The sequence below is a fragment of the Oryctolagus cuniculus genome, chromosome 12 (assembly GCF_051225735.1).
Source record: "Oryctolagus cuniculus isolate XC-2025 breed Fujian yellow rabbit chromosome 12, ASM5122573v1, whole genome shotgun sequence".
Taxonomy (NCBI): Eukaryota; Metazoa; Chordata; class Mammalia; order Lagomorpha; family Leporidae; genus Oryctolagus; species Oryctolagus cuniculus.
In genome coordinates this window covers 11938814-11964712 of record NC_142878.1, presented here as the reverse complement: position 1 = coordinate 11964712, position 25899 = coordinate 11938814, and the positions used below count along the sequence as shown (strand labels likewise).

The following is a 25899-nucleotide window of genomic DNA, read 5'->3' as shown; positions in this document are numbered from 1 at the left end:
CGCCCCCCGGCCGGGGGCCAGTGTTGAGCGGGTCGCTTCCCAAAATGGCGCGCGCGCTGAAGGCGGTGGCGGCGACGGCGCGGGCCGCGAGCGCCGTAGGTGAATACCGGGCGCCTTCGGGCTGCGCCGCGGGGCGGGCGTGCGGACGGGAGCCCAGGGGGCTGAGGAGGCCGCTGGGGGCGCAGCAGGCGGCTCGAGCGCGCTGGGCTCCCCCGGCAGCCCCCAGCGACTGCTCAGCCCGGCACCCGGGTTTCCTCAGCGCTGCCGGCCCGGGAGCTGCGCGCGGATGATTTTGCCCCTTTTTTTATGTTCCGGCCGGAGAGGCGAGGGAACCTGTGCAGGGGGGCAGGAGCGAACGGGAGTGGGGCGACGCGCCCCGAGCGGTGGGGAGAACCCCGAAAGCAGGGCCAGTCCTGCAGACGGTGCATCCCGGCGCGCCCGGGCACCTGCTGGCCACGGCCGGAGGTCAGCGGTGGAAGAATTCCGCACCGTGCAAGAGACGGGCAGGCGGGTAGGGGACATTCCTGGAGTTCTCTGCGCCTCCATTTTTAAAAACTATTTCTTAAGGGCTACACGCTCCTCCTGTGTGTGTCTTTTCCTTCTCTTCTCCCCTTCGTGCGAGGGCGAGCGTTCGTCTGAGATTTCCTGTGAGCAGGAAAGTGCCAGGTGGTAACTACGGGAGCTGCTCCTGGAGGTTTGGGATAAATCCTCCTAGCGCCAAGGGCGTGAGCCTTTGTCAAGGTTGGATTTCTCTGCCCCACCATTGAAACGTGCGGACCTGGTCAGCCTTGGAAGTCCGGGCTCAAACCGCGTCGGCTCCTGGTTGACCTGTGCAGGCGTTTTCCGCAGTCACCACATTCCTTGGTGGGCTCACGTCGCAGGTCACCCAGGTTCAGTGAGAAGCCGCATTCCAAGAAGAGGTGCACCGGAACGGGGTTTAGCTGTCCCAGCGCTGTGGTATCTTACACCTGAGAAATACCATAACACACCGAGCACAGCCTCCGCGAATTTGCGATTCACCGGTGGGCCCCCACCGCTGGTAATAGCACACACCAGCAGCCCTGCCTTCCTGTGCTTGTGAGCTGCAAGTCAGTATCTTAACTCATTCACCATAGCTTTGGCTTTTACTAGGACGCCACAGTACCCCAGGCAAGAGGAAGGTGTATGTAGCTCACTTTGTGGAGTTCAAGTCCAAGACCAAGCAGCACCGTTTTTGGCCTCTGGAGAGCGTGGTAGGTGCCGGTGGTGGGCTCCTGCCGAGGAAGGTGCAGGTCACAGGCCAGGAAGCAGCGCGGTTGGGCACCAGACCAAACCCTCTCTTACAACCCTCTCTGGAGTAGCGTCTTCCCAGGGAAGACGGTGCAGTGGCCTGAGGACTCCCTCCAGGCCCTGCCTCCTCCCATTAGCGCCACCCTGGGAACCGAGCTTCCACACAGGGGCCTGTGGGGGAACATTCAGCACCCAGACTAGATGTCCATGTCACAGCATCTGCCTTGGCAAGTAGCTCTTTGCAAAAAAGAGTCCTCTCTTGTTCTGTCTTGGAAAGCCATCTCTTAGAAAGTAGGAATTGCTCATAGAACACATACAAAGATACTAAAATTTGAGAATCAAAAGAATGGTTCAGGGGCCTGTGTTGTGGCACAGCCAGTAAAGGCGCCACCTCCCAGCATCCCATATGGGTGCCAGCTTGAATCCCGGCTGCTCCACTTCCAATCCAACTCCCTGCTAATAATGTGCCTGGGAAAGCAGTGGAGAATGGCCCAGGTACTTAGGTCCCTGCCCCCACAGGAGATCTGGAGGAAGCTACTGGCTCCAGCCTGGCCCAGTCCCTGGGAGCGACCCAGTAGATGGAAGATCTTTCTCTCTCTCTCTCTCTCTTTGTAACAAACTTTCAAATAAGTAAGTAAGTCTTAAAAAAAAAAAAAAAAAGTGGTTCAGAGGAATGAGCAACGTAAATGTACTGATTTAAAAGCCTCAGCTTTGGTGCCAGACGGTTTGAGGCCCAGCTTCGCCATTTAGCATAATGTTAAGGGACATGACTTAATCTCTGTCAGGCCTTTTCTTTTTTTTTAATCCCTGAAATGGAGGACATAATATCTGACTCAGGGTTGAAGGGTTACACAAAGTTCTTACTGAACTGCTGTCCTTAGTGAGGTCTAGTGGGCAGATAGAGGCTGCTGTATCATGTCTAATGCAGTATTTGAAATTTCACAATTTACTTTGGATTATGGATTTAGGCAAGAGTACGTAGGAGCACTGAAGTATGTATAACTCTAGCAGGAAAATAAACCAATAGGTTTGTCCTGGGAATCTGAGGTCACATTAGTACTATTTTACCCCATGGGACTCTGTCTTGTGCTGATGTTAAGTCCCAGTGGCTGGTAAAACATGGAGAGTGTGTGGAGACTGGTCGGGGTGTATTAGCCTTGAGCATAAAAACCAGCCTGTAGGTTCTTCAAAGGCATGTTTGTTATAAGTGTTATGTCATATTAAAAAGGTCATAAATTAAAACAGCTTTCTAAATATATCTTCTCAAACCAGATATGCAAAAATTCAGACTTAAAAAACTTTTTTCATGTTCTAAAATTAGAGAATGTAAAGGTTGCACAACTTTCCAAGTAGACAAAAAACTACTGAATTGTACACTTCAAATGGGTGAACTTTATGGCATGTAAATTATAAATCTTTTAAAAAACTGCTAACAGGCATGTGTGTTTAACCTAGAGTTTAAGATGCCTATATACCGTGTTGCAGTATTGGGGTTCTATACTTGGCTGTGGTTCCTGACTCCAGCTTCCTGCTAGTCAGACCTGGGGAGATAACAGTGATGGCTTAAGTAATGGGGTTCCTGCCATCCACGTGGGAGACCTGAAATGAGTTACTAGCAGCTCCTGGCTTTGCTCTGGCTGTTGTAGGCATTTGGGGAGAAAACCAATAGCTGGGAGAGAAATATCTCTCCTCCCTCTGCCTTCCAAATAAATAAATAAATATGACAGATCAGAATATTTTTAAAAACCTTATTATAAGAGGTTATTCACAATTATATGATAATTTAGACACAAATTTAAATCTAATTGCTTTAATAAGAACCATTAGCACATTTGAATATAAACCTTTGCAACTAAACCTTTACTTATCTGAGACAATGTTTGGAAAGCTTGGTCTGAAATAAGTGCAAAATCTCGAAAGAAAGGCAGTGATATTTTTAAGTCAAGGTGCTAAGAGTGATTAGCGAGTCTGCATGGTGAAGATAGGAATTAGACGCAACCAGATTTTCTAACATACCTATTACTTGTACACAACGTTCCTGACACGTATGAAAGTAGTTGATTTCTTTTTTAAAGATTTATTTTATTTATTTGAAAGAGTTACACAGAGAGAGGAGAGGTAGATACAGAGAGACAGAGGTCTTTCATCCGCTGGTTCACTCCCCAGATGGCTGCAACAGCCAGAGCTGTGCCAGTCTGAAGCCAGGAGCCAGGAGAGTCTTCCAGGTCTCCCACGCAGGTGCAGGGGCCCAAGGACTTGGGCCATTTTCTACAACTATCCCAGGCCATAGCAGACAGCGGGATTGGAAGAGGAGCAGCCGGGACTGGAACCGGTGCCCATATGGGATGCCAGGGCTTTAACCCACTGTGCCACAGCGCCGGCCCCCAGTAGTTGATTTCTTAAGTCTGTAGTTATTCATCTTCATGCTCTTGCTTTTTTTTTTTTTTTAATACTCCTGCTTTTTAAGTATAGGCTACATTTATTCACATTTAGCTATACATTGCAGTTTATTCCTGCAATGTAACCCTTATTGGAATAATCACAAATTATACATTATGCAGTTCAAAGTAATGCAGTTCTGCTGCAGCTTTTTATAAGGGGCAGAGAAACCTGAATTTAAGGAGTTTTGAATTCTACCAGTTGGAGGGCAATCTGAAAGAAAAGTAAATAAAAAGAATAGAGGTGGGTGTGTTCATGCAGCAGTTAAGTCACCATTTGGGACACCCACATCCCATATTGGGGTGCCTGGGTTGTAGCTTCCTGTTAATTCACACCATAGGAGGCCGCAGGTGAAGGCTGCCACCTACATGTAAGACCTCGTAGAAATCCAATTCCTGGCTTAGGTCTGACCCAGCCTGGCTATTGGAGCGTATGGGGTATGAACCAGCAGGTGGAAGATCTCTTTCCATCTCTCTCTTTCAAGTAAAGTGAAAAAAGCATTTTTTTTAGTATGTTTGTGGTAATCATTTCACAATGTATGTGCATATCAAAACATCCCATTGGGAGCAAGTGTTCAGTGGCTATTTAGGCTAAAGGTTAAAATGCCTGTCCCATGTCGAAATGCCTATGTTTGATTCTTGGCTCAGGCTCTTGACTTCAGCTTCTCCCCAGTTTAAACTCTGGGACGTAGTGGTGATGACTCACCGCTGGCTGGGAGACCTAAATTGTTCCCAGCTCTTGGCTCGCTCCTTGACCCAGCCTCAGGGAAGCTGCGCATTTAGAGAATGAACCAGCAGGTGCTAGTATGCTCTCTTGTTTTTCTCTCCCTGTCTCCCCCTACCAAAAAATTGCTTTGTATACCATAAATATATACAATTCTTATTGTTAATTTTTTTTTTTTTTGACAGGCAGAGTGGACAGTGAGAGAGAGAGAAAGGTCTTCCTTTGCTGTTGGTTCACCCTCCAATGGCCGCCGCGGCTGGCGCGCTGCGGCCGGCGCACCGCGCTGATCTTATTGTTAATTTTACCTCAATAAAGTTGGGACAATATCTTTAAAAGTTACTAAGAGTAAAAAAAAAATAAAATTTTAAAAAGTTCAGATGACCAGCTTTTCAGGTACACATTTCTATTAAGTATCAGAATCTATCTTATTCTAACCCTTTTATTCTATGTTTCCCACCCAGCTTGTTTAGCCTACAGTATTTCACCCAGAGTTTCTCTTGTTAGAATTTCAATTCTCCTGCTTTTTTGAGGCAAATTTGCATAGCAATTAACCATTCAGAAATGTACAATGTGCATTATGGCAGTGTTTATTTTGCTCGCAGTGGTGTGTAACCCTCACTTGGACTTGGTTCCCGAACACCTCTGAAGGAAAGCCATTCCTGATGTTACTCACTCCCTGTTCCCTCCTCCCTCCAGACCCTGGCAACCACTGTTCTGCTTTCACTGTGGATTTAGCTCATCTAGATCTTTCATGTAAATGAGAACTTACAATAAATGACCTTTTATATCCAACTCTGTCGCTTAATGTTTGTGAGGTTCACTCTTCTTGTAGGGTATGTTGGGACTTGGCGTCTAGATAATATTCTGTTGTTTGGCTACTGGGAATGTTGCTGTGAACATGAGTGCACAGTGTTTGTTTTGAGATCCTGTTTTCCATTATTTTGGATACTCAGGAGTGGAATTGCTGGGTGAGACAGTAATTATATGTTTAATTTTTTGAGGAACTGCCAAATTGTTGCATGGCAGCTGCACCATGGTAGACACTCACCTGCATCATACAAGGGTTCCAGTTTCTCATATCTTTGTCAACACTTGTTTTTTGTTTTCTTGGTTTCAGCCATCTTGGTGACATTGGAGTAGTACCTTGTTGTGGTTTCGGTTTGCTTTTCCCTAGTAACTGATGCTGAGTATCTTATATGCTTGTTGACCGTTTTCATACCCTTATCCCTTCATTTTAAAGAAGCTGAATTATTGAAATCTCATTGGTATCACTGTATTTTTTTTTCTGTCCTATTCCTAGAATATGTGCTTAAAGGACAATATAATATCAATAAAAATGAACTATTTCCCTCCTGTAGAGATTAGATAAGCCCATATTGCCTCAAAGTCTTAATTTTTATAATAAAGATGCTGTTATTAAGACTGGTATTGTGGGATGGGGTAAAGCTACCACCTGCGATTCTAGCATTCTCTGCGAGTGCCAATATGTGTCCTGGCTGCTCTACTTCTAAGCCAGTTCCATGTTAATGGCCTGGGAAACACCAGCAGAAGATGACCCAAGTGTTTGGGCTGCTGCCACCCGTGTGAGAGATCCAGAAGAAGCTCCTGGCTACTGGCTTCAGTCTAGTATGGCCCAGGGTGTTGTGGATATCTAGGGAATGAACCAGCAGATGGAAGGTCTTTTCTCTGTCTCTCACTCTCTTTGTAACTTTGACTTTCAAATAAATAAATAAATTTTTTGAAGATGCTGTTATCTTTCTATATTTCTGACATGGAAAGGAGATTTTGTTTTCTATTAAAAGGAGGAAGAACCCACCATTCTAGTAAACTTTTTTTCCTCTTTTCACTCTTAGAACCAGTGATAAAAAGTTATGGAAATGGAATACTACACAGCAGTAATAAAAAAAAAAAAAAAACTGAAATCCGGTCATTTGCAAAAAATGAATGATACTGGAAAACATCATACTTAGTGAAATAAGCCAGTTCCAAAGGGACAAACCATATGTTCTCCTTGACCTGTGATAACCAATAGAGCACCTAAAAGGCAATCTGTAGAAGTAAAATTGATACTTTGAGAAGCAGTGACTTGGAACAGCCCTTGTCTTAACTGTTGAAGAACAGTTTTTTTCTTTTCATACTTTTATTGAAGTCTTTACTTAACATAGAGATAATCATATTTGTATAAAGTTAATTGAAAATAGACCTTAGTAAAAAATAAGAGTGGGAATAAGGGAGGAGGAAGGGTGGGAAGAATCACCATATTCCTACAGTTGTAATCGTAATGTACGAAGTTTGTAAAGCTGTATAGATCTGTGTACATTCCTACAGACTTCTAAGGGTACAGTTTAAAAACTTGCCATGGGATCCCAAATCCCCTTAAGCTGGGTGGTAAAAATAGCATTTTTTTTTTAAGATTTATTTAATTTATTTGAAAGAGTTACAGAGAAAGGTAGAGACAGAAAGAGAGGTCTTCCATCCGCTGGTTCATTCTCCAGATGGCCACAACGGCCGGAGCTGCGCTGATTCAAAGTCAGGAGCCAGGAGCTTCCTCCAGGTCTCCCATGCAAGTGCAGGGGCCCAAGGACTTGGGCCATCCTCTACAGTTTCCCAGGCCATCGGGAGAGCTGGATGGGAAGTGACGCAGCCAGGACTTGATATCCCATATGATGCCGGCACCGCAGGCAGCGGCCTTAACCTATATGCCACAGTGCCGGCCCTGTAGATTTTGGATATTAATCCTTTAGCAATTTCATATTTTATAAATATTTTTCCCATTCTTTCAACTGCCTCTTCACTTTGCTGTTTTGCAGCACAGAAGCTTCTCAGCTTGGTGTAATCTCATTTGTCCATTTTGGCTTTAATCACCTGAAGTCTTTAATCACCAAGAAGTCTTTGCCTATGCCATTGTCTTGTAGCGTTTCCCCAATGTTCTCTAGTGATTGGATAGTATCAGGTTGTAGATTTAGATCCTTGATCCATTTTGAGTTGATTTTTGTATAAGGTGCGAGGTAGGGGTCTTGTTTCATACTTCTGCATGTGGAGATCCAGTTTCCCAGCACCTTTGTTGATGAGACCGTCCTTGCTCCAGCTCCTTTGTCCAAGATCAGTTGTTTGTAGATGCGGGGATTGATTTCTGCAGTTTCTATTCCGTCCTATTGGTCTACATGTCTCTTTTTGTGCTAGTACCAGGTTGTTTTGATTATAACTGCCTGTAGTATGTCTTGAGATCTGGTATTGTGATTGCCTCTGGCTTTGTTGTATAAAATTGCTTTAGTTATTTGGGGTCTCTTGTGTTTCCATATGAATTTTAGCATCATTTTTTCCAGATCTGAGAAGAATGTTGTTTGGTATTTTGATTGAGATCACATTGAATCAGTAAATTGCTTTCCATAGTATGGACATTTTGATAATATTCATTCTTCAAATCCACAAATATTGAAGATTTTTCCATTTTTTTGTTTCTTCTTGTATTTTTTGTTAATGTTTTATAATTTTCACCATAGAGTTCTTTTACCTCCTTGGTTAAATGTATTCCAAGACATTTAAGTTTTTCTGTAGCCATTGTGAGTGGGATTGATCTTAGAAGTTCTTTCTCAGCCATGACATTGTCTGTGTATATAAAAGCTATTGATTTTTGTGTGTTAATTTTATATCCTGCCACTTTAAGGTTTATGGTCTTAAATAAAACAAAATAGTACCACTTTAATTCTTGTTAAAACATAATTCCTATTAGCTAAAGCTCTGTGATTTTTGTTAAGAGCTAATGACCAGTTATGATCTTCATTTTGCTGTTTCATTAAGTGGTATGGTTTCACAAGATTGTACTTAGATGTCATACAAGTATATTTTCATTCTTGGGGGTAATATGGCTCTTAAAGCCCAGTGTTTGGGGGAATGTGAAAGGGCAGAGTAGTACCCTTTGCTGCCTTCTCAGTTACTGAATAAAATAGGCTTTCTTCATTTTAATTTTTTGAAAGGCAGAGTTTTAGAGAGAGGGGCAGAGAAGAAAGAAAGGCCCAGACAGAGAGATCTTCTCTCCATTGGTTCAGTCCCCAAATGGCCATAATGGCCAGGGCTGGGCCAGACTGAAGCCAGGAGCTTCTTCTGGGTCTCCTATTTGGGTGCACTGGGTCTCCAATGTGGGTGCAGGGGCCCAAGGATTTGGGCCATTTCCACTGCTTTCCCAGGCATATTAGCAGAGAACTGGATTGGAAGTGGAGCAGCCAGGACTCAAACTGGTGCCCATATAGGATGCTGGCTTTGTAGGCAGCAGCTTTACCCATTATGCCACAATACTGGCTCCAGTTTGGAACTCTCTTGATTTTTGCTTTATTTTTTCCCAATTAGGTATTTTCCTTAGATGATAATTTATGATATAAAATATACATTAAAAAATATTGTGTGGTTAAGCCTTTAATGAACGTATTATAGAATAGAAGAAAAAAAAAACTGAGTATAGATAAGGAAGGAGCTTGCTTGCTCTAATCATTGAAGTAAGTTGTTTCACTATTACAAACTTATCCTCTGTGAAGTGCAAAGATTAGCAAGTAATTCTTAATGCACCACTATCCATTATACCTACCAGTGAATACATATTTTTATGGAAAATGTCATTCTTTGTCCTGAATCTAGTTGAAGCTCAGAATTAGCTTTTTTTTTTTTTTTTAAAGAAGATTGATTTATTTCTTTGAAAGGCAGAGTTACAGAGAGGCAGAGGCAGAGAGAGAGGGAGAAGTCTTTCATCTGCTGGTTCACTCCCCAAATGACCGCAATGGCTGGATCTGGGCAGAGCCAGTAGCTTCTTCCAGGTCTCTCACACGGGTGCAGGGGCCCAAGCACTTGGGCCATCTTCCACTGCTTTCCCAGGCCATAACAGAGAGCTGGATTGGAAGTGGAGCAACTGGGTCTTGACCTGGCACCCATGTGGAATGTGAGCCACAGCACTGGGCCCAGAATTAGCTTTTTAATTCCAGACAGTTATTTAAATGGCTAGAGCAGAGTGAATAATTTTGACCTAGGTTTTTCCATTTATCCTCTCTGACTTATTTTCAGTAATCAAAAAGCATAGACATATAAATAATGAATTTTTGCATGTATTGTTTGTTTAGTTTTTGAAATTTTTTTTGGAAGGACATTAATTCTCAAAAGGAGGATAAGTGTCTGTTCAATTTTTCAGATTTTTTCCCCAGACTGCAAGCTCTGATTCCAATAGTAAGAGCTATTTCCACATCACAGTGTTCACGTGAAGTAGCAGATCCTGTTTGGAAGCTGGGTCGGCTCAATCATGTGGCCATAGCAGTACCGGATTTAGAAAAGGCCACGGCCTTCTATAAGAACATTCTGGGGGCCCAGGTCAGTGAACCGGTCCCTCTTCCTGAACATGGAGTATCTGTTGTTTTCGTCAACCTGGGAAATACCAAGATGGAACTACTTCATCCACTGGGAAGCGACAGTCCAATCGCAGGTTTTCTTCAGAAGAACAAGGCTGGAGGAATGCACCACGTCTGCATCGAGGTATTTTTATTCTTGCAGTGCTTCATGTTTTACGTCTTTTACAGAATGCCTGTTACTGTTCAAGACTGCATCAGTGTCATCAGAAATTTTTATTAAGTTCTGTAAGGGGAAAGATAATATTAATTCTACTCAAAGATGGGTCCATAGAAAAACTCTTTCCTGCTAACAGATTATAAAAAGTGATTTCAATGTATTTTCTTGAAGTCAGGATTTAAAAACTGCTATAAAGGCTACCAAAGTTGGCCAAAACATTGAGTCTAGGCCGGCGCCTCTGCTCACCAGGCTAATCCTCCGCCTTGCGGCGCCGGTACACCGGGTTCTAGTCCCGGTCGGGACACCGGATTCTGTCCTGGTTGCCCCTCTTCTAGGCCAGCTCTCTGCTGTGGCCAGGGAGTGCAGTGGAGGATGGCCCAAGTGCTTGGGCCCTGCACCCGCACGGGAGACCAGGAGAAGTACCTGGCTCCTGCCATTGGATCAGCGTGGTGCGCCGGCCACAGCGTGCTGGCCACGGCGGCTATTGGAGGGTGAACCAACAGCAAAGGAAGACCTTTCTCTCTGTCTCTCTCTCTCTCACTGTCCACTCTGCCTGTCAAAAAAAAAAAAAAATTGAGTCTTTACTCTTGGATTTGTTTATCATGTATGAAGTCCGATGTAATAGGAATACAAGTTCTTTCACTATCACAAGGTAATTAGGAGAAGCAAGTGGAAAGACTGTATAAAGTAAAATTTTTCCATCCACATGCCAAATATTCTTGTAATTATTTTCTGTCCTTAAAATTCTAATAACTTGTTCCTTATTACAAAAGCAATGCATTTTTCAATTGCTATGATTATTAAGATCTTCTGAATCCCAGCTGCTAATAATTCCTAAAAAAAAAAAAAAAGAAATGTTAGACAAGAATATTCTCATTAGAGAACATTTATCTGTAGTTGTTCATGTTGGCTATAACTGCCTTTTAGAATATGAGCAATACCAATTATGCTTCAATTTAAATTAATCTGATAGGACAACTCTTTCAGAAACAATGACATAATTAGTAGTTAGGACTTGTTCCTCATCAGGAGAAGGGTAAGTTGGTTCTGTAGTGAATTCAAGTAGGTGTTCAGTTCATTACTGCAAACGCCTGTGAGGATCTGCAGTGTGTCCTGAGTGTGCTGAGTATCAGCAGTGAGTAAGACACAGAGACCGCTCCACTGGGAGGAGAGGCGGGTACTGCATGCTGTGATAAGTAGAATTAGTATCTGTGTCTTCTCAGCTGCACACATGAGAGAGACGTTGGTTGCTCTTGGCGGCTGAGGAGCTGGGAAGGCCTCACAGCACTGGAGTTGTAATGAACATGAAGAATTCCCCCGCAAAGCTAGAGAATAACATCTAGAGAGCATAGAGTTACCATCGCAGCTAACCCTGGGGGAGGCCCCTGGCAGCCCGGGACGTACTTGACTCGCATTCTTGACTCGCATTCTTGTCTTTAATTCTCATTGCCACCTTTTTTTTTTTTTTTTAATAGAAAGCTTTTACTTAATAAATGTAAATCTCATAAGTACAACTTTTGGATTATAGCAGTTCTTCCTCCCATACCCACCATCCCACCCCAAACCATCCCACCTCCTAATCTCTCTCCCATCCCATTCTTCACTAAGATTCATTTTTAACTATCTTTATATGCAGAAGATCAACACTATACTAAGTAAAGATTTCAATAGTTTGCACCCACACAGACACACAAAGTATAAAGTCCTGTTTGAAGACTGGTTTTACCTTTAATTCTCATAGTACAACACATTAAGGACAGAGATCCTCCTACATGGGGAACAAGTGCACAGTGACTCCTGTTGTTGATTTAACAATTGATACTCTTATTTATGACGTCAGTGATCACCGAGGCTCTTGTCATGATTTGCCAAGGCTATGGGAGCCTCTTGAGTCCACAAACTCCGACGTTATTTAGACAAGGCCGTAATCAAAGTGGAAGTTCTCTCCTCCCTTTGGAGAAGGTACTTCTTCTTTGATGGCCCCTTCTTTCCATGGGAATCTCACTCACAGAGATCGCTCATGTAGATCATTTTTTGCTGCAGTGTCTTGTCATAGCCACCTTTGTGAGGCCACCACTGACCTGATCTGACCGGTGAGGAAACTGAGTCAGAGTGTAGTTAACTTGTCGACAGTCACACTAATGTAGGTGGAAAGGCTGGCTTCCGACACCAGTGTGTTCTGATTCCAAGGTTTGCTCTCTTAACCAAGAGGTCTGTTACATTCATTGTATTAGCTAAGCCTAACGTTTGAGGTGAGAGGGGCTGGCAGTGGGTTACACCACTGCCTGTGACACCAGCATCCTATATGAGTGTTGATTCAGGTCTTCGTTGTTCCAGTTCCGATCCAGCTCTCTACTAACGTGCCTGGGAAAGCAGCAGAAGATGGCACATCATTTTGGGCCCCTGCCACCCATGTCGGGGGACTGGCTGGAGTTCCAGGCTCCTGGCTTTGGCCTGGCCCAGCCCTGGCCATTACAGCCATTTGAGGAGTGAGCCATGGAAGATGAGTCTCTTTCTGCCCCCCAATCCCGTTACTCTACCTTTCAAATAAATAAATAAATATTTATTTAAAAAAAAAAACTGAGGCAGGAGAACTGTAAAGTATTATACCAGGAAACTAAGCGAGGCCTAACACCTAGAATTTATTTCATTTTTAGAAGGCTTCTGTTGGCTACAGGTCTGTATTGGTGGACCTGAGGGTTTGTCTAAGTGCTCCCAGGATGAGAAACAAGACCACCTGCCTTTGAATCTACTGTTCTGTCTCCCACACTGCACTGTCTGGGTTCTACATCAAGAGAGCCCTTCAAAGGAAGCTGGCTCTGTGAGTTAGAAGTTCAGTTAAGTAAAGAATAGTGGAAGTTCAGTGACATATCAGCAAATTGAAACGTGAAGATCCAAAGAGGGAAATGCAAATGTAGATGAGGATAAAATGAAGGTAGGTCATGAGAAGAGGTATGAAAAGTGGCTAGTTGATCCTTTAGCCTGGCACCCATCGCCATTATTACTAACCGCTGCAAAACAAAGTGGCTTAAGTAGATATTTATTTTTCTGTTCTTAGTCTGAAAGTGAACTGTCCCAACTGATGGGGCAGCCCTGCTGTCCATAGCACATGAATTACTGGGTTGCAGCTGTCACCCTTTATCAGCCAAAGGGAAAGGAAGGTGGAGAGAATATACCCCCTGTGCCTTGACGGAGAGGATCCAGACATTGTACAGATTGCTCTGTTCCTATCGCATTGGCTTGGGCTTAGTCACAAGGCTGCAAGGGAGACTGGGGAGTGTAGTCCCTGGCCCAGCAGTCCTGTGTCCTGCTTTGACTCGGGCATGGCTATTATTAAAGGGAAGGAAAGGTGAAAGTCCTTGTCTATAAGTGTTACGCTTAATGTTTTAAAACTATCATTGCCAGGACAGCATGACACTTTCTGAAAGACGGCACCGGCATCCCATATGGGCGCTGGTTCTAGTCCTGGCTGCTCATCTTCCAATCCAGCTCTCTGCTATGGCCTGGGAAAGCAGTGGAAGATGGCCCAAGGGGCCCCCTGCACCCACGTGGAGACTGGGAAGAGGCACCTGGCTCCTGGCTTTGGATTGATGCAGTTCTGGCCATTGAAGCCATTTGGGGAGTGGAGTGAACCAACGGGAAGAAGACCTTTCTCTCTGTCTCTCCCTCTCGCTGTCTGTAATTCTATATCGCAAATAAATAAATAAAATCTTTTTTTTTTTTTTTTTTTGACAGGCAGAGTGGACAGTGAGAGAGAGACAGAGAGAAAGGTCTTCCTTTGCCATTGGTTCACCCTCCAGTGGCCGCCGTGGCCGGCTCGCTGCGGCCGGCACACCACGCTGATCCGATGGCAGGAGCCAGGTGCTTCTCCTGGTCTCCCATGGGGTGCAGGGCCCAAGCACTTGGACCATCCTCCACTGCACTCCCAGGCCACAGCAGAGAGCTGGCCTGGAAGAGGGGCAACCGGGACAGAATCCAGTGCCCCGACTGGGACTAGAACCCAGTGTGTCGGCGCCACAAGGCGGAGGATTAGCCTAGTGAGCCACGGTGCCGGCCAATAAATAAAATCTTAAAAAAAAAAATAAGTCAGAATTACAGAGAGAAAGGAGAGACAGAGAGATCTTCCATCCACTGGTTCACTCTGCAGATGGCCACAATGGCCAAGGCTGAGCCAGGCTGAAGCCAGGAGCCAAGAGCTTCATCTGGATCTCTTACAAGGTGGCAGGGGCCCAAACACTTGGACCATCTTCTGCTGCTTTTTCCAGACTGTTAGCAGGGAGCTGGATTGGAAGTGGAGCAGCCAGGACACAAACCAATACCCATATGGGATGGTGGTGTTGCAGGCGGTGGTTTTTACCCTCTATACCACAACACTGGCCCAAGGAGCCAGGAATTCAATCGGAGTCTCCCATGTGTGTGGCAGGGACTCATCTATTTGAGCCAACAACTGCAGCCTCCCAGGGTGTACCTTAGCAGGAAGCTGGAATCAGGAACAGAGCCAGGACCAGATCACAGGCATTCCGATGTGGGATGTAGGGATCCCAACCAGTGGCTTAACCCTAGGCCACATGCCTACCCAGTTCTTGATGGGAGGAGTAGCAGAAAGCCCATGGTTATGTTTTACAAGTTCTACAACCATCAGCACATTAACATGTCCTAAGTAAAAGGAAAAGTGTGAGATGGTAAAAATTCTAGAATGACTTATTTTCATACTGCTGGTAGTGGGGACCTGCAGCATTCATGACAAGAGCAGACAACCTGCCTCTCCTTTCTAAAAACAAGGAGACTTAAAACATTTGTACTTGATAATGTGGAAAGTTGGTAAGCGGCACCTGTACAGCAATTGTTTTGGACTTGGACACCATTCAGAAACGTATCTTCTGATAACGCTCTCGGTTCTTCTCTACCTCTATGGTTCACCACCATTTGTTTTTTATTGCCATCCCTGCTTTTATATTTATTCCAACTATTGGATAATTAACTTTCTGCTATCTATCGCAAGGGCACTTAACGATAGGGCAAGTTAGAACAAAGAGGAAATGCAGGGCAAGATAAAACTAAAGGTAAGATCATTGTGCCTAGTCCTTCTGTCAAATACTGCTTTCTAGTTGCCAAAATGAAAAGGAAAATAAACAGTTATAAGAGTAATTATGGGCGGCTCAATAGGCTAATCCTCTGCCTGCGGCACCAGCACCCTGGGTTCTAGTCCCGGTCGGGGCGCCGGTTCTGTCCTGGTTGCTCCTCTTCCAGTCCAGCTCTCTGCTGTGGCCTGGGAGTGCAGTGGAGGATGGCCCGAGTGCTTGGGCCTTGCACCCGCATGGGAGACCAGGAGAAGCACCTGGCTTCTGCCATCGGATCAGCGTGGTGCGCCGGCCGCAGTGGCCATTGTGGGATGAACCAACAGAAAAGGAAGACCTTTCTCTCTCTCTCTCACTCTCACTCTCTCACTGTCCACTCTGCCTGTCAAAAAAAAAAAAAAAAAAAAGTAATTATGGTGCCGCCGCCTTTTCCTCTCTTCCCTTCCTGAAGACTTTGGGTAGGGCAGAACAGAATCGTCCACCTTGGTAGGGAGAGCTTCATGGCCCAAAGCAGGGTACTGGGGCTCACACGAGTGAGGAGGGCATCCATGAAATGGGGCGCCTGTATGGGAAAGCCGGAGATCTCGTAGGGTGCTCAGGCGAGGGGTGGTCAAGAGTCTGAGAAGGATGGAGTGGGAGCCTGTACCCCAGAAAGACACCCTGGCGTGGGGTGTCAGAGTGAGGAGGGCATCAGAAGGGAGGCCAGCCTGCAGTGGATTGGACACTTACGTGTCTCCTCACCCCCAGTTCTTACACTGAAATTATAATCTCCGCTGGTGTTAGGAGGCTGGGCCTATTGGAGGTGAATGGGTACTGAGGGTGGAGCCCTCCTGGAGGGAGTGTGCCCTTACTTCAGAGAGCTGCTAGCGACCCGCTTCCCCTGGGTGAGTTGGCAGTGAGAAGTGTACCATCCGGGAGACTGGCTCTCTGGTGCTCTCATCTTACACGTGCCACCTCCAGAAGTGGGAGAAGTAAATGTTGCTCAGAAGCTGCTACAGACGAAGACTCAGCCTGGGTGGTGCAGGGGGTTAGGCCGCAGCACGGGGCACGGGGACGGGAGCCCCGTGGTGAGGGTGTTATTGCATGTGATTTAGAGGTGACCCTTACTGTGGCAGGCCCATGAGGAGAAGCATGAGAAAAATATTTTTAAAGAGATGCAGGAATTTTAACAGTTTTATTTTCTGAGTGGTTATACATGAGGTGATTTATTTCCCTGTTTATGTTTTTGTGTATCTTATAGATCGTTTCCCACCACACATATTTTTCCTTATGAAAGAAAAATTACATAAATTGAAAGTAAAAGATTAGTGAGGTGGCTTATGTCCTGCATGCTGAGGAATGTCTGTTCTTCAATCAATGAGGGATAAAATTCTTTTTTTTTTTTTTTAAGATTTATTTTATCTCTTGAAAGACACAGTTAAAGAGAGAGATAGAGACAGAGAGAGAGGTCTTCCATCCACTGGTTCACTCCTCAGATGGCCACAATGATCAGAGCTGTGCTGATCCAAAGCCAGGAGCCAGGAGCTTCTTCCAGGTCTCCCATGTGGGTGCAGGGGTCCAAGGACTTGGGCCATCCTCCATTGCTTTCCCAGGCCATAGCAGAGAGCTGGATGGGAAGAGGAGCAGCTGGGACTAGAACCGGCACCCATATGGGATGCCGGCGCTTCAGGCCAGGGCTTTAACCCGCTGCACCACAGTGCTGGCCCCAGGAGAAAATTCTTTCTTTAAAAATTCCCTCCTCATTTTGCCTTAGTTCCACTAGAGATCACCAGTTACCAGATGTGAGGATTCCATAGAATGATAAAATTCCCAGAGAATAAAGGACACCAAAAAGAGCAATTTAGTGAAGTTTTTCACTCTGTGTGTTGCTAAGGACATATTTATTTATTTACTTATTTTTATTTAAAGATTTTATTTGAGAGGTAGAGTTATAGACAGTGAGAAGGGGGGAGAGAGAGAGAGAGCGAGCGCGAGTGAGCAAGGTCTTCTGTCCGTTGGTTCACTCCCCAAATGGCCGCAATGGCCGGATCTGTGCCGATCTGAAGCTAGGAGCCAGGAGCTTCTGGGTCTCCCACGCGGGTGCAGGCGCCCAGTCATCTGGGCCATCCTCCACTGCTTTCCCAGGCCACAGCAGAGAGCCGGACTGGAAGAGGAGCAGCCAGGACTAGAACCAGCGCCCATAGGGATACCGGTGCCAAAGGCGGAAGATTAACCTACTGCGCCATGGTGCCGGCCCCATAAGGACATATTTTAAAGCTATCATCTAATATTAACATCATTTTGTAAAAGAAAGGGCATTTTATTACCAAAAAAAAAAAAAAAGAGGGAGAGGGAGAGAAAAAAGTAAAAGGAGAAATTTTCTTGGAATAAGAGTCCAATCAGATACGTCTGGTTTTCTGTCAGTTTGTTTTGTGTTTTACTATCAAGTGGTGATGACTTCAACTGAGGCCAGAATTTGGAAGCACTGCGCAGGGTCACTGCTGGCCTAGAGAGCAGATTGGGAGCCTAGGTAACAGGTTCCCTTCTGAAACCATCTTCAGGAGCACTCATACCTGGAACCGTCTGATCCCTGTGCAAAATGACAAGCTTGTGAATGTAATGCACTTAGTTTTTAGCTTTGGAGAAAGAGACAACTAAAACATAAATATGTAATTCAGACTTTTCAACTTCAACGGATTTGCCCCACTTCGAGGATTGAATTCATTTATTATTGATACCAGTGAACACCATTACAATTTTATAGAAAAGAATACCTATGCTTATTTACTCACTCAAAATACATACACTATTAAAAGTGGCACATTATTTCTTGTTCATAAAATTTGAGAACTGAACACCTTAAGGTTAAGAGATATTGTTTAGTCCAATGCTTTGCCTTCAAACAAACAAGACTACATTGGCATTTTCAGAGGGAGCAGCAGAGGACTCCAGAGGATATAATTTACCTAAGCATTTACCTTTATATTTAGGCTACTGTCACTCTTCATTCACAAATGACAGAAGGAAATCAACATAAATTCCCAGACACAAAGCACCTCTCCCCACCTCATCCCCCACAAAAAACAGGGCTGGCATCATGGCACAGGGGGTTAAGCTCCACCTGCCACACTCATCCCATTATCAGAGGGTCAGGTGGAGTCCTAGCTTTTCCACTTCCAATCCCTCCTAACGCACCTGGGAACACAGCAGAAGGTGGCCCAAGTGCTTAGACCTCTGCACCCATGTGGGAGACCTGGATGGAGTTCATGGCTCCTCACTTCAACCTGGCCCAGATCTGGCTGTTGTGGCTATTTGGGGAGGGAACCAGCAGGTGAAAGATGTGTGTGTGTGTGTGTGTGTGTGTGTGTGTGTGTGTGAGAGAGAGAGAGAGAAAGAGAGAGCTTGTTGCTCTGTCATTCTGTCATTTCAAATAAATAAATCTTTAGGGGGAAAAAAAGCTAGTAAGAAGTTGAAGTAAAAAGCACATAGCCTAAAGTTGTACAGAGCTATATGATGCATGACTGTAATTGTTTGAAGGACCATAAAACCAGTTCTAAAAGACCATAAAAATCCTTTTGTTTTTTGTTATGGGTTATTATTGACTGTGTTATTTTTATTACTTATGGGGACAGACTTAATTTCCCAAATCAAATAGCTTTGCATTTCTTATAACTATTGCATCTACTTTCAGTTCAGAAAATTAAGACATTTTCATTTCATGCTTTTTACTACCACCAAAAAAACATTAGGAATACTCTTAAAAAACTGTAAATTTTATAGCAACACTAACAAAAAGATGAATATAGTATAAGATCTTTAAAATCAAAGTTAAAGAAATAGCAACAGAAACAAATACTAGTTCAATGTCGATTAGGCATTTAAAAATTAACATAAATCACAGAAGTGTTTCTGGTTTACAGGTGTTTTTTAGACTGCGAGATCTTGCACAAGCAGGATACTAAAAACCAGAATCCAGCATCAGCCTTGGAGGTGTTTGTGCTTGGATAGAATGTGCTATAAATGAAAATATTCATGATCATATGTAGAATAGAAGTTACCAAAAAGATGCTATGAAAAAAGTTATGAGTATATTATGAAATTTTTCAAACATAGGAGAAGTAGAAAAATAAAAACATGTAGTGAATTCCCATATTGCCATTACCCAGATTCAACATCTTCAAGATCTTGCCATATTTACTTCATTGGTCTTTTTCCTTTGTTAAAACATTATAAAGTAATTCACATCTTTCTACCCTTATTCAATTTGTGTCTATAACCACAATGACATTATATTGTCCAAAATTAAATTTAAATCTTTTGGTCATATCTATATACAGTCCATAAATCAAGTTTCTAAGATTGACCTACAAATGTCTTTTTATAGTTCATTTATTTTTGCTTTTTTAATGTTTATTTCCACCTACTTGAAAGGCAGAGCTGGGTGGGAGGAGTGAAAATACATCTTCCATCCACTGATTCACTCCCCAAATCCCCTAATGCACCCAACAGCTAGGGCTGGCCCAGGCCAAAGCCAAGAGCCAGAACCCCATCAGAGTCTCCCATGTGCGCGGCAGGGGCCCAAGTACTTCAGCCGTTACCTGCTGCCTCCGGATGCATTGGCAGGAAGCTGGATTGGAAGCAGGGGAGCTGGGGCTCCAGGTGGCACTCCAGTATGGAAAGCAGGCATCCCAAGTGGTAGCTAACCTGGTGTGTCACAGTGCCTGCCCCAGCTGGTTTGTTCTAATCAGTATCCAAAGGCTACTTATTACAAATGGTGGTTAATCTCTTTAGACCTTAAAAAAATTATCAGCACCTTCATTAGTATGGCACATTTAATGAACCAGTATTGATACATTATTAACTAAAGTCTGTCCTTTATTCAGAGTTCCTTATTTTATTTTATTTTTTTAAAGATTTATTTTGTTTATTTGAAAGAGTTACAGACAGAGGCAGAGACAGAGAGAGAGGTCTTCCATCCACTGGTTCACTCCAGATGGCCGCAACAGTCGGAGCTACACCAATCCAAAGCCAGGAGCCAGGAGCTTCCTCCGGGTCTCCCACATGGGTGCAGGGGCCCAAGGACTTGGGCCATCTTCCACTGCTTTCCCAGGCCATGGCAGAGAGCTGGATTGGAAGAGGAGCAGCCGGGACTCAAACTGGCACCCATATGGGATGCGGGCACTTTAGGCCAGGGCATCAACCCGCTGTGCCACAGTGCCGGCCCCCCAGGTTCCCTTAATTTTTATCCAGTGTCCTTTTTCTGTTCCAGGAGCCCTTCCAGGATATCACATCACTTTCGGGTATCCTGTCTATCTTTTTCTATCTTTTTTTTTTTTTTTTAAGATTTTATTTATTTATTTGAGAGGTCGAGTTACAGAGAGAGAGAGAGAGAATGAGAGAGAAAGGTCTTCCATCTGTTCATTGAGCTGATCCAAGCCAGGAGCCAGGAGGATCTTCCACAAAGCCCAAGCCCCTGGACCATTTTCCACTGCTTTCCCAGGACACAAGCAGAGAGCTGGGACATGAACCGGTGCCCATATGGATGCTAGCGCAGCAGGTGGAGGCCCAGCCCACTGCACCACAGCGCCAGCCCCTGGTATCCTGTCTCCTTAGGCTCTTCCTGCCTGTGACAGTTTCTCAGACTCTCCCTGTTGTTGATGACCTTGGCACTTTTAGGATTATTGGGCAGTTATCTTCTATCCTGTCCTTCATTTGAGAATTGTCTAATGCTTTTCTCATGATTAGACTAGGGTTATGGATTTAGAGGAAGAAGACCACAGAGGTGAAGTACCTTTCTCATGCAGCATGTCAAGGATGCATACTGTCAGCGTGACTATACTGCTGGTATTAACTTCATCCCCTAGCTGAGGACATGTTCTCAGTTGTTTCCACTGTACATTTATCTCTATTTCTTGTCTATGCTTTGCTCTTTGGAAGAGAGTCATTATGCGAGGCCTAGGCTTAAGGAATGGAGATTTATGCAGTGTGGAGTTGTGGGTGTTTGTTTTATACTTTGGGTTATCATCTAATACTACTGTATTTTGTTCTTTAAATCGTTCCAGCTTTTAGTTGGCTTTTGGGTCCCTTTGGTTTTTGTATCCCTTCTGGTTTTGTGTCTTTGTTTATTTTTAGTGCTTTTTTACTTTCTTAGCAAGGTGCTCCACGTTTATATTCCCTGCCTTATTCCTAGAACCATCAGTTCTCAAGGAACCCTGGTCCTAACACTGAAGAATCATATTAGAAACCAAGATCTAGGTTCTTGGTGTGCTTATGGCTAGAGACGTGTCACAGTTTCTGGTCCCTCTGAGCTAACACAGTAAGGAGATATGGAGATGAATGTGTATAGAAATGGTCAGTATACACACACATATCTAAAATTTCTGTGTGTAACTACATAAAGTTCATGAGATGTTCTACTCATAAACTCCCGAGTTCATCTTTTTTAAAAATATTTATTTATTTATTTGTAATTTAGAGTTACATAGAGAGAGAGAAAGAGAGAAAGGTCTTCCATCTGATGGTTCACTCCCCAATTGGCCACAATGGCTGGAGCTGCGCCGATCGGAAGCCAGGAGCCAGGAGCTTCTTCCGGGTCTCCCATGTAGGTGCAGGGGCCCAAGGACATGGGCCATCTTCTACTGCTTTCCCAGGCCAAAACAGAGAGCTGGATCAGAAGTGGAGCAGCCGGGTCTCAAACCGGTACCCATATGGGATGCCGGTGCTTCAGGCCAGGGCATTAACCCACTGTGCCACAGTGCTGGCCCCCTGAGTTCATCTTTATTTATTTATTTATTTATTTATTTTGACAGAGTTAGACAGTGAAAGAGAGAGAGACAGAGAGAAGGTCTTTTTCCATTGGTTCACCCCGCAATGGCTCCTGCGGCCAGCGCACTGCGCTGATCCGAAGCCAAGAGCCAGGTGCTTCTTCTGGTCTCCCATGTGGGTGCAGGGCCCAAGCACTTGGGCCATCCTCCACTGCACTCCCTGGCCACAGCAGAGAGCTGGCCTGGAAGAGGAGCAACCGGGACCAAATCCAGTGCCCCAACCAGGACTAAAACCTGGGGTGCCGGCGCCACAGGTGGAGGATTAGCCTGTTGAGCCGTGGTGCGGGCCCATCTTTATGTTTTGAAATCCAATCCCATTCCACATGTACCACCCTAGCCTTTTCCCTTGCTTATCTATAGCTTCCCTTTCCAACAGAGAAAAGCTATTCACCAACCATTTACTTAAATTCCTCAATTTCAGTATGCATACATAGCAGTTGTAGCAGTTTTCTATGGCTGCTGTAATAAAATTAAAGCAACAGAAATTTATTTTCTCATAGTTCTGGACACTGAAAGTCCAAAATCAAGAGGTAAGAAATATGGAGGAGTAAAAGAGAGATTCAGTACATTGTCAAAAACCGCAGAGGGTGCTGTGGCATAGTATGTTAAGCCTCTCTCTGGGGCACCAACATTCCATATAGGCGCTGGTTTGAGTCCTGGCTACTCCACTTCCAGTCCAGCTCCCTGCTGATGGCCTGGGAAAGCAGTGGAAGATGGCCCAAGTTCTTGGGCCGCTGCACCATGTGGGAGACCCCAGTGAAGCTCCTGGCTCTTGGCTTTGGATCAGCCCAGCTCTGGCTGTTGCGACCATTTGGGGAGTGAACCAGTGGATGGAAGAGCTCTCTGTCCTCTTCTCTGTCTGTAACTCTGTCTTTCAAATAAATAAATAAGTCTTAAAAAAATCTTAGCAGGGAACAGCTTGAGACATAGAAAAGGAAGAAAGAGAAAATAGAATAGAAGCAGTAGAAATAGTTGACAAGGACATTGTCAATCTAATGTAAGCAGTCAACCCACAACAAGTAAAACCACACCTAAGCTCATTGTAGTCAAGCTAAAAACCAAAGATGAAAAAATTTTAAAACATCAGAGAAAATAAAGACATGGAAATTATAGAATACCATAGTTTATAATGGCATTTTTGAGTGCTGACAAACTTATCAATTTAAAATTATTTTTTTAAGATTTATTTATTTGTTTTGATAGAGTTACAGAGAGACAGCGATAGAGAGCAATATCTTCATCCGCTGGTTCACTCCCAACATGGCCCCAAGGGCCAGCGCTGGGCCAGGCCAAAGCCAGGAGCCAGGAACTTCATCTAGGTCTCCCATGTGGGTGCAGGGGCCCAAACACATGGACCATCTTCTGCTGCTTTCCCAGGCATGTTAGGAGGGAGCTGGATCGGAAATGGAGCAGACGGGACACAAACCAGTGCCCACGTGGGATGCTTGCACTGCAGTTAACCCCCTGTGCCACAGTGCCGGACCCTATAAAATTCTAATTCCTATCCAGGTGGAAAAGCAGATCGATGTATCCCCCTCCTCAAACAAACACTATAGACAAAACTTGAAACAGTGGTTCCCTGGCACTGGACAACAGAGCATTGAAATCTGAGAGAGGGGAACCAGAGATGAACACCAGTGTCCTAGCTTCCTGGCTGGTGAGTTTCCAGGCTGCGGTGCAGGAACAGGGAGTCCAAGTGGAGCTGAGCAGTCTGCCTGAGTTGAGGTGGTGTCGGGAGTCTGAGTAGGGTTCACTCGGGGAAAGGGTTGGAAAGGAGAGAGCTGCCCAGAGTGCGGCCCAGAGGTCTGCGGCTTCCATGCCTTCATCTGAGTAGAGTGTGTGTGCTCAGAAGCTGCCTGAGGCTGGAACAGAAGCCCTTGGAAAGATGAGCAGGAGTCGTCCTCACAGAGCTGGGAATATTTCTTGCCATAGTGGGAAAATCTGTGTCTCAGAACACTGGACAGAGCACTCAGAGGGACTTTGTCTTAGTGGTTAGGAAGATTAGTTCTTCATTAAACACTGCTTCATCTCGCCTGAAAAGCAAGCAGAGCTCTAGAATATTGATAGGAATTTGTAATAAATACTAAAAATAAGGGTCAGCGCTGTGGCATAGCGGGTAAAAGCTGCTACCTGCAGTGCTGGCATCCCACATGGGTGCTGGGTTGAGTCCCGGCGACTCCACTTCCAGTCCAGCTCTCTGCTATGGCTTGGGAAAGCAGTGGAGGATGGCCCAAGTACCTAGGCCCCTGCACCCGCATAGGAGACCCGGAAGAAGCTCCTGTCTCCTGGCTTTGGATCTTGGATCGGCACAGCTCCTGCTGTTGTGGCCATCTGGGGAGTGAACCAGTGGATGGAAGACCTCTCTCTCTCTATCCCTGTGTCTCTGCCTCTCTGTAACTGCCTTTCAAATAAATACTCTTTAAAATAAATAAATACTAAAAGTAAGGCCAACAATATGCAACATTAGGATAAACGCACTAGTGAGGTTGCTCCCATGCCCTGCTTGTGTTGTATGCTGTGTTTTGAAAATAATGAGAACAGGCCAGCTACAGTGGCAGCAGCATGGCCTGAGCTAGAGTCAGAATCTCAGCATGACTGTGATGTACTCATGAGGCTTAAAAAGAAATGTGAGGAATACAAGTAGAATATATACCACATGAATAAATCATAGTTTATATTAACATTTAGTATCGTCAGTAGTTGTTTGATCAGTTTTGGAATCCATTATATAATCCTTGGCTCTTTGGAAATAAGTGGAATAAATATTAACATAGTATGGTGGGTCCAGGGGCGTTACATTATTCTCTGTTCTTTACATTTGGAATGCTATCAGATCTTTAAAATCTATAATGATTTATGACTGCCTAGGAAGGCGGACACACATATCATACCTTTTTATCCATTACTGGGTTCTTACTCCATAGGGGTATCTTTCCAGGTAGAGGAGGCTAATTCCCTGAAGAGACACATTTGCTCCTTTTCTAGGCTGTCAGCAAATAGAAAACAAAAATATTTTAGAAGACAGTTTTGAAATTGTAAAAGTTCAGATATTTTTAGAATGGAGAGTAGCATTTTGATGTTGGTTTAGTGGTGATTTTCATGTGTATCAAGTTTTAATCTCAGAAGTAATAACCAGTTTTCGGCAGGGGGAGGCTTGGGTATCAGGGCAACCCTCTGATTTGTGGAGTACCTTGTGCCATAAATCATGCTAACAGCTTTTTATCTGTTCTCTGATTTTAATCATAGTCCATATATGTAATAGAACTCAGATGAGAAGTCCAAAGCCCTGAAGGAAAAAGTTTACCCCAAATCATTTAGCGAAACTACCAGAAGAAACTATTATGAAATATAGTATACATGATTTAAGTTATAAGAGAAACATTTACTCATGGTGAGAATTCTTAAGTATTGCATTTGCTTACCTGGGAAAATGTAGATGCTTCTTTTGCTTCTCTGAAAATTTTAGGTTTATTTCTTGGGATTGTTTAGAATAGTCCTGCCCAAAGGCAGAGAAAACAGCCTACCTGAGCTCTCAGGGCTCCTTCGAGTCTTGTACTACTGCAACCTGGTTTATTTATGATCTCCAATGTGTTCTGTGTTTCTTTTCTCAAGGTGGATAATATAAATGAAGCTGTGGTGGATTTGAAGAAGAAGAAGGTCCGCAGTCTAAGTGAAGAGGCCAAAATAGGAGCACATGGAAAACCAGTGATTTTCCTCCATCCTAAAGACTGTGGTGGAGTCCTTGTGGAACTAGAGCAAGCTTGATATATATGTATAAGAAACTAAGTTCATTAACCTGGAAAAAGCCTTACTAGACACTGCCAGAATGGACTGTGGTGTTGATCCTTCACTGTTCCCATCACTTGAAAGTTCAAAAGAAAAGCTTAATTACAGAAGGGTTAAAATACATATACATTACATGGGTATTTCTTGGATTAATAAGTATATGTGTTAATTTAGATTTGTAGAAATCTTTATTAAGTACTTGGGGAAAATTGTTGAAATCATATTCATACAAATAAATTATTTCTGTCCTAAAA

General features: G+C 44.2%; 1 protein-coding gene across 2 annotated transcripts; it reads left to right on the top strand.

Annotated features, from left to right (window-relative positions):
- The first annotated feature begins 19 nt into the window (after window positions 1–19).
- On the top strand, window positions 20–25899 carry MCEE (methylmalonyl-CoA epimerase). 2 transcript variants are annotated; one of them, XM_089311185.1, is made up of 4 exons: window positions 20–99; window positions 1116–1232; window positions 9608–9945; window positions 25472–25899. In XM_089311185.1, exons 1-4 carry the CDS (start codon window positions 45–47, stop codon window positions 25622–25624), a joined length of 663 nt encoding a protein of 220 aa, XP_089167311.1. In that variant the 5' UTR covers window positions 20–44; the 3' UTR covers window positions 25625–25899. The 2 variants fall into 2 exon arrangements, with proteins under 2 accessions (XP_089167311.1, XP_002718337.1); XM_002718291.6 differs by lacking the exon at window positions 1116–1232.